Source organism: Haemaphysalis longicornis, unplaced genomic scaffold, assembly GCF_048455015.1.
Source record: "Haemaphysalis longicornis isolate Haplotype H1 unplaced genomic scaffold, Haemaphysalis longicornis Haplotype H1 scaffold_12, whole genome shotgun sequence".
NCBI classification, from domain to species: Eukaryota; Metazoa; Arthropoda; class Arachnida; order Ixodida; family Ixodidae; genus Haemaphysalis; species Haemaphysalis longicornis.
The window spans coordinates 1,186,173-1,195,243 of NW_027526225.1; the positions used below are offsets into that span (position 1 = coordinate 1,186,173).

Sequence of the window (9,071 nt, forward strand, 5' to 3'; positions counted from 1 at the left end):
CGTACTTGCAGGTGCGTGGCTTGTTGGTTTCCTCCGGCGCATCGAGACTGAAGAACATCTGGTAGTACGAGATACCACAGGACATGAACTCCTTCAGTAAGACCATCTTGTCGCAAGCTGGTGTCACTGTGCGGAGAGAAAGCGAAAGGGAAATTGGCATTTTATTTCGACGTTTTTAATTGGTAGCGGCTATTATCACGGCAACCGTGAGAATTACCGTGACAACTTTCTCACGGCAGTCGCCGCTCATTGGCTAGAAGAGCTACCCGGAGATTCTACGGGATAAATGCTCCATAAAAAGCCGCAGCTGCGCCATGTTTTGTGGCATTGTAGGGAGCGCGTATTTTTGGGGGATGTTTTTACAGAGGACACCTGGCAAAGACTTCTACCTACAACCTCATGGCATAAGGTATCTCTCCGTAGACAAAGAGGATGGAATGCCCTATGACTTAGTCATGGCGCTGGGCCTCCACAGTAAGACTACAGCGACGTAGATGCCCGTTCTGCAAAGTAGTATTTCAGAGAAAGTGTGGGTCGTTTCGTGGAGGTTATTAAGTCTCAAGAGGTCTCGCCTGCGTGGCTGCCAAAAATAGTGCAGCTTAAAGACGTCACTAGCCCTCAGTCGGGCCGCCTCACCACGTCGTTTTTGTATGTCATTACGCTGTTCATCTGTGATGTGTTGCGTATTGTCGAATGCACGCAATAAAGAAAAAAAAGCGCCAGCAGCTCTGTGGTATAGTAATTGGTTTAAACGAGAAGCCTGAGGTTCAAGTTCTACATTGCGATATTTTTTTTAGGTTTCGGAAATTTCGGTCATCGTGATTTTGTTAATGCATTTTTTACTCTGGTTTTTACTATATCAAGAGATCGACGCACATGACTTCTAGAATGGGTTGAATTACGTCTAATATAGGTTGTGTTATGTGTCGTTGGGCTGGGTTAGATTAGGTTTGTTGCAGTTTGACTGGACTTCGGTAGGTTCTGACGCTTTCGGTCATTTTACGCTAGGTTCGGTGAGGTTATGCGTTCGGTTAGGTTATGTTAGGTTCGGTGACGTTATGTTACGTTAGCTACGTTGGGACGTAATATTATACAGCAAATTTTAGGCCAGCCGGCTTTTGTGGAAACTGCCGTGAGAATTTCCCGGAGGTAATTCTCACGGCTGCCGTGAGATTGGACGCAGCCTTTTAATCTGTTTCATGGTAAAATAAGTCGTAAGTGCACATTTTAAACTTGAAAGCTTAACCATGAGTATCATACCACAACAGGCTCTCACATTTACGTTCGAACGTCTCACACACCAGAAGTTAGTCTTAATGGCCATCAAATCCCTCCGGCTAGCATTATCGCTCATTCTTACTCTATGACTATAGGAGAGCTTTTAAAGAAACCTACTGTTTCGCGCTCTTCTATTAGCGGGAGCCGTACTGTGAACAAGGGAGCCGTAGTGCTCCAGAAACGTCATTTGAATATTTTGACTTTGGTCAGTGACCAATCAACCATTTCAAGTATGTTTCCTGACCAACGTCATGCCGTAAAACCATCGACTACATCAAGTTAGGCCATCAGTATCGACAACCAGCCGTGACCAGGGAAAAAAAAAGAGTGTGAACAAGGGAGCCGTACTGCTCCCGAAACGTCATTAATATATTTTGACTTTGGTCAGTGGCCAGAAAACCATTTCAAGAAGAAGACATTAATATTTTCCTGCATTGCGGCGAGCGTTCCGAACGCGAAAGCCGGCAATACTGTTTTTTTAACTTTTTTGAAATTTTGAATGCTTGCTGGGCGTAGTCAACCAACTCATGCCGTGCTTAGCTTAGGGGGTCGCAAAGTACCTAAGCAAGAAATTACTGGTCTATGCCCATCAGATAACTTAGTAACTTGCTCAAAAGACTTTTCTCTCTTTACCCGTCGTGGCGTTCTTCGACCACTGGAGTTACGTGATTACAGCGATGTGGCGGCTATTGTCCGGCTTTCCTTCAGCTGCAACAATGAACGCATTCCACAGCCGTTTTAACAAGAAGGCCACAAAACCAACACTCTTAAAAAAAAGGTCGGAGCATTCACTAATGGAATACTAACAAGTTACTTGTCCCAGTATACACTAGGTACTTAGTAACTGGAGGTAGTAAATGCAGCACTTGTCATAATTACTAACCGAAGCAGGCAGTAAGAACCACTACCCCAACTAGTAAAGTCCCAGCGATAGCACTTTTCTGAGCTACGTGCGTTTACTAACTGGCCATGCACAACCTAGTCATAAGCACGACCTAAATCTAGTGCTACCACTTCCTACACTCAGTTAATTTACTAACCATGCAGTTGTTAGTCCCAGAGCCTACGTACAAAACCGCGGGGTAGTAAGGTTCGTAAGGAGTTAGTAAATACGGCGGTTACTACCTTTTTACGACCTTTTTTATTAAGAGTTTTAGCAGAAACGGAAGGCGTATCTTCTGCGACTGGCAGACCGAGCAGTGCCGCTCCGTGCTGTCGTTAACTGCAGCTTCCGCAGTGCTTCCAGAAACGATGGAAAGAAAGAAAGCGTTTATCGAAAGTGTTGCAGAGTCCCCTTAAAGTGCTCCATTGTCGCGCGAAAAGCTGTGGTTGTTGTATGATTAATAAAACGGCCGTCGCTGTCGAGAAGAAATAAAAAAATTCGTGATGGCAGTTAAGTCTGCTTACAATCTGCGAGGGCGAAAGCCTGGCAATACTTATTCGCTACTCATTTACTTTTATATATCAAACTTTTACCTCTCTCTTCTCTTCGGTTCTTTATTGTTGACGGCAGGCTGCATTTCATTGACTACATTTCACAGCAGTCTTGCTCTCCGCGGCCTTGTTACCACCGATGTCACTACATCCGCCAGGAGATGGCGCAAGTGAGACAGCGCTTTTGAACGCACCATTCTATAAATTTGTGTAATCTAACCAAATCTCTGAATTATAACCTATTTCAGATGTTTACCCGGATACCGTAATTACGCAGTGTTTTCAAATTCGGTATGTTTCACGAGATGCCGAAACAAGCCCCCAAAATTGTCCATTACCAGAAGTTATCGTCGATGTGTGTGTCCTCCATAACTATCATAAAATACGATTTTCAAACGCATATTTTCGTTCAGGCATATTGACGAATACTGAAGTTTTTCTCGAGTGAGTGACAAGAGTGCGAGATGGAACTATGCGGCAAAGAAGCTCTTCGTGTTTGGGTGCGTGCATCAGTTGTCTTTTAAAGCAAAGCTTTATTACTTTCATCCAGCCGTTTCGCGCAGAATTTGCAAGCTAACCTTTTGACCGGGGACACACCCCCGGCGACACACCCCTCGAAGCGCATCGCGTGATTCGCCGGGCCCGCTTTCGGCGCTGCGCACAAGGCATCGTTTTCAGTCGTTCTGCTCATACGAGCGGCGGCCGGCGCCGCGGTAGTGGCCGGCCAGCTGATCGGCAGCTGACCACCCCCGCAGCCTCCAATGCTCACGCCGATGGGTCGTATCGGGCTGCGTGATTTGTCTCGCACCCGGCGAAGAGGAACGGCGCGTTCGCCGTGAATGAACGTCGCGTTCTCCGCGTTCGCCCCGGCAAACGCCGGCGGGCCTCCTCCTGTGCGCGTTGCACGGGACCGAACGGCTTTGAGCCATGCTCGGCAATGCAGCTACATCAAAGGTTAACCAAGCAAAACGAAGACTCAACCAGACTAAGACAAGCTTTTGCTTTGCATATCCAAGGTTAAGTGAGCTAACCCGCGGCCATTTTTTTTTCTCATAGGAATGGCCGAGGCGAAGGCTACAAGCTCAACAGCGTCAAGCCCGTGATGTCAGGGAACGCGCTATCCTACACTTTGGAGAGAATGCAACCATTCGGAGACAAATCGCACTACGCAGTTTGTAAAATGTAGCCCTGAATGCTCAAAGTAATGTTGTCCTTTGTAAATCAAACTATGTGAATCTATAGTTTACAATAGCTGCGTCGAGAATAGTGTTGTGACCGGCGCGAGTGATACTAGAGTGACTTTCCGACGGAAGCCACCTACGTAGAGAAGCTACGGTAAATTTGTGTTCACCGCAGCTTCTGAAATTCTGAAACAAAAAAACCATTCGGGGATTTTGTTAAGTACATTATAGTACAGGTTTCTCACAAACAAGCACAGGGGAAATGACAGAATTGGTTTGCACGGTACAAAGGTAAATTTTTCGAAGAAGAGTGAAAGGCGATTTCATTTTCTCGTTCCGTTATCAACCAACTAACCAGAAGCAAACGGCTAACCGATAACGGCTAGACAATAACGGCCAAAGAAGTGTTACTACTCACGGGTCGTTGTATTCTGCGATTCCTGCAGGCACAGCTCCGGGTAGCCCGCAGTGAGGACTTTGGTGAAATGTGTTAGGGAAGGTTCTACATCGCCTGGTGATCGGCAAACAATCAGCAGACTGACGCATTTCATAAAATCCGCGTAGAGCCTGTAGGTAGAAGGCGTTGGGCTTGCCTGAGGCACGTAAATTTCACAATATAGCTGGAGCAAAAAGCGCTTCAACTTTGAGTAAAAGCAACAAAGACCATACCCTGACAACAACAAACGCCGAAGCGAAACCAACAACTGCTTATTTTAACCGATTGAACACATATATAAACGCTGCACTGTGAATTGATTTACACCCCTTTACAGCGAAGTTGTTAGCCTCTCGTTTGTCGGAAAATTTCGTGTCGTCAACAAAATACAATGCGGGACGCAGCAGTTCTCGCCCAAGACGGCGAGTGCATGCTTCAGGCTGATTCGGCGTGCAGCATAGAGCTTAGTGCTGCTTTCAGCCAAGAAAACCAAAACACGCATCAAATCGCAAATGAGGCACTTTAAAGAAAGGGAACGCCCTCCCACGCGTCCCTGGCAAAGATTACTAGGTTGCACTGCTTTCGAAAAGGGCGTTTGACGCCGTTCGAAGTTCTCGTGTGAGGTTCAAACTGCATAAACTCATTCAGTTCATTCCAAGACTGCCATGGGTAAACCACGAAAATGAAAGACAGCACCAGAGCAGCGCGAAAATGACTAATACCCCCCTCAGCATCTGTTGTGTTTGATACAGCTTCGCTGGACACTCACGTTCGCAGGGCGGGATGGCGGCCATTTTTTGTATATACCTAACATCTTTACACCTGACCAAAAAACAATGAAAAGCACCTTTTGAAAGGGTGTAGTTAATGATAAGACTCTTTGAGAAGGGCGTATTCTGTTTTTTTTTTGCTAGGGTGTAACAGGGTTAGTTATCGAAAGGATTTACGCACATGAGCGTGTAATTTATATTACAGTGTGCGTATTTGTTGAAGAAAAAACGCAATCTTATCGATCACCTTATTGAAAAGGAAACAGAATTCCTATCACAGTGAGAACAGAGCATGAGCCCCAAAAAAAACATGCACGGTGTACATTACACGTGTTGTGTATGTATGTATTGATTTATTGATTGTACGGTTTAACGCGCTGACGCAACGCAGGCGATGAGGCGCGCTGTAGTGGAGGGCTGCGGATTAATTTTGACCACCTGGGGATCTTTAACGGGCGCCGAAATCTCGTACACACGGGCGTTTTTGCTTTTTGCCTCCATCAGAAAAGTGTCCGCCGCAGCCGGGAATCGAGCCCGCGACCTCGTGCTCAGCAGCGCAACGCCTTAGCAACTGAGCCACCGCGGCGGGTGTGTTGTGTTGTGTTGTGTTGTGTATGTATGTATGTATGTATGTATGTATGTATGTATGTATGTATGTATGTATGTATGTATGTATGTATGTATGTATGTATGTATGTATGTATGTATGTATGTATGCATGCATGCATGCATGCATGCATGCATGCATGCATGTATGCATGTATGTATGTATGTATGTATGTATGTATGTATGTATGTATGTATGTATGTATGTATGTATGTATGTATGCATGCATGCATGCATGCATGCATGTATGTATGTATGTATGTATGTATGTATGTATATATGTATGTATGTATGTATGTATGTATGTATGTCTGTATGCATGCATGCATGCATGCATGCATGCATGTATGTATGTATGTATGTATGTATGTATGTATGTATGTATGTATGTATGTATGTATGTATGTATGTATGTATGTATAGCCTTGACACCAGCTCCGAGCTTTATCCAGTAGGGAAATTTTCTACTTAATGAAACGTGCGAAAACTATATAACTCCCCAGCAGGCGTTCCGATGTTCACTCCTAGGTGTGACAAAGTACGCCTGCTGGTGGACTTTCGTTTCAAGTTTCAATCCAATAAAATCATTCTTTCATCCATTTCTGATTCACTGTCACCTTGAATGACTTTGGTTTAGTCCTGCTGTCCTTTAAAATGAAGCTTTTCTATGCCTCTGTGCCGCCCATCGTTACGCTAAAACACACTGCAGGGAAGTCCAACACACACACGCGCACATACAAAGCGCTTCCCGTGCACTGGGTCCCCCGCGTTATGAATCCGAATTCTACCACATTGCGTCAATCTGACACGGTCGAAGCGTTTCGATTTGGACTTCCACCTTCAGTCAAAGTGCACAGGAGAAATCTTGACATTTTCAAAATCTTTCTCTTAAGAAAAGGGCTTTATTTTTTAAATCGTCTTGCACCAACTGCTCAGATTTTACGCGAAGTAAGCTAACAGCAGAGCATTGTTCTTTGTTTCAAGCCCTTCAAGCCCTCGACCCCATTACGGTCGGGCACTTACTATAAAGACCGGTAGATCACACACTATATCTCCTGATTTAGGAGCAGCGCGGTTATATTACAATGCGGGCGGCCGCACTCAATGATAATTTAGTCGATCATGGTCGCGTTCCGAAATTCCGACAGCCCGACCATGATTGCCGTGAGGCTGCAGCTGCGGTAGACTCAAACTCAGTCCGAAGTTCGTGAAGAGTGACTCACCTGCAGTCTTCATCCTTAGGAGGGCGATTCGGATGCGTGCCCTTGATAAAGGTCGTGCCACACGAAAAGTACGATCCGGTGTATTCTCGAATGTTACAGCTCTGCTTGGAGGCCCGGAACTTTGCTCTGGATCTCGCTGCAGAGGGAATAGCGGGTAAGGAGGGGATGTTCATGACGACCAAGGCTAGTCGGGACGTCTCGAAGCGACAGGCCCACTTTATGCTCCGAAAATATCATCATCAGCCTGCTTGCGTACACTGTAGGACGAAGGCCTCTCCCAAACATCTCCACCCGCGTCTGTCGAGCGTGAGCAGAGTCCCTCCTTAACCCCCCGAATTTTCGTAGCTCACTCTCCGTCTGTCGCGACCCGTACATTCCCTCACTCACTCACACCCACACGCACCCTCCCACCCCCCCATATATATATATATATATATATATATATATATATATATATATATATATATATATATATATATATATATATATATATATATATATATATATATATATATATATATATATATATATATATATATATATATATATATATATATATATATATATATATATATATATCAGTGTGTCGTGTGTCGAACCGAAAAAAATACCGGTTCGGTTGTAGTTCTGATTCAGGCGAAATCATTTCGTTCCGGTTCAGTTCCGGTTAGACAAAATCACATGCCGAACCTGTTCGCCAACCGGTTCGGGAGCTTGAACCGGTTCACGAACCGGTTCGATGAGTTGAATTATCAGTGGAAATAGTAAAAAAACATTAAGTAGTTTAAAATGACAGTCAAATCGAAACACAAACAAAAATTCAAAATGCTGCTGTTCCCCAAGGGCAGTGGCGCAATTGCAAAGCAAGCTTTAAACAATTACGAGATATTAGAAAAAAACCGATGAAGTGGCGAGGATTTACCAGATACTTGCTCGCCCGACCTTTATGTTGTCCTAGCGACTATGCATAAAGCCACCGCCAAGAGATATGACGGTGGGATATATTTTCTGCCCTTTCCTTTTTTGTTGAAATCGCAATCGTCGCTATAGAATCGCCCATCACGCTAACCTTGAAGCCTTACATTTAGGCCTGCGTACTGGCGCGTTCAAATACCAGCGCCTAATACCAATGGCGCACATTTTTTATACTTGTAATAAAACAGAAAAATCCAACAACAGGCACATAAATACTACCAATGAATTAGATTATTTAGTCATCCTGAATGATTTGTTTCACCTTATCGAATGTGTTAGCCACACTTTTGTTAAAAGTAAGCTTTATTTAACGCTCCCTGAGTGCATTATTGCTCTGACCACTGCAATTCGTTTTGCGATAGCTATGCCGGATGTGCGCATTACAATCAGTATGTCATTGTATCGCCTGACCCACGGCCATCGTTCCGTGAGCTATATTGCGGAATCTTTAACAGATTATGCTGATACAAAATGAAAGGGAAATTTGACGCGCGGAGCATGAGATGGGACTTTTTTGGATAGACGCTCTTTAATTCGACCACAGCAGTACTCCCCTCCGGAACGAGTAGCAGTAAAAGTAATGTAGCGAGTTGGGCAGTCAGTACAAGTGCACCTAAAAAAAAAGCAGATCCGAAAAAGACAAAACGGCAGAACAAGCAGAAAGGATGATCGCTGGGCGAACAGGGCCGTGTGAGGTACCGGCCTGCCTTTCTGCGCGTGTCATCTGCTTATTATTGTTTCTGCTTCCAAGACAAGTTCGAGGGCTGCAGTTTCTTGCCAAGGGATTAAGTGCGCACCTTAAAAGTTTTCCATGACATATCTGTTGTTATTTGTATCTGTAAAAAAAACGGAACTTGTCTACTATACTGTCCTCAAAAACTGACCACAGAACTCACTTCGTTCGCATTGGTGACACGTTTAGTTGCGAAAGGCAGGCTGTTCTGCTCGCATTCATCGACGAGCAGCGAGGGGCCACAAACTGAACTCCGAGCCGCGGGTGTCCCTCTGAGGGGGAAACGTGTGTTTTGTGTTTGTTCTTCTGCTTGTGTGTGCGCGCTTCTCCTTCCCTCCTCGAGCCGGGGACGGCCGGAAAAGGAATTCGGCCCGTTTCTCCCGCTGTCCTGCGACCCCGGCGAGGTGTTAAGTGACGTTTCGCCGAACCGTGCC

The 9,071-nt window shown here is 45.1% G+C and overlaps 1 protein-coding gene across 1 annotated transcript in view; it reads right to left on the reverse strand.

Annotated features, from left to right (window-relative positions):
* Positions 1–7,011, reverse strand: part of LOC144161829 (uncharacterized) — a 38,503-nt gene extending 31,492 nt beyond the window's left edge. Inside the window, exons 1-2 of the mRNA XM_077692422.1 lie at positions 6,930–7,011; positions 6–126 (exon numbers count right to left, since the gene is read on the reverse strand). Coding sequence (XP_077548548.1) covers positions 6–126; positions 6,930–6,942 — 134 coding nt within the window. The 5' untranslated portion in view covers positions 6,943–7,011. The remainder of the gene's footprint in view (positions 1–5; positions 127–6,929) is intronic.
* Between the last annotated feature and the right edge of the window lie 2,060 nt (positions 7,012–9,071).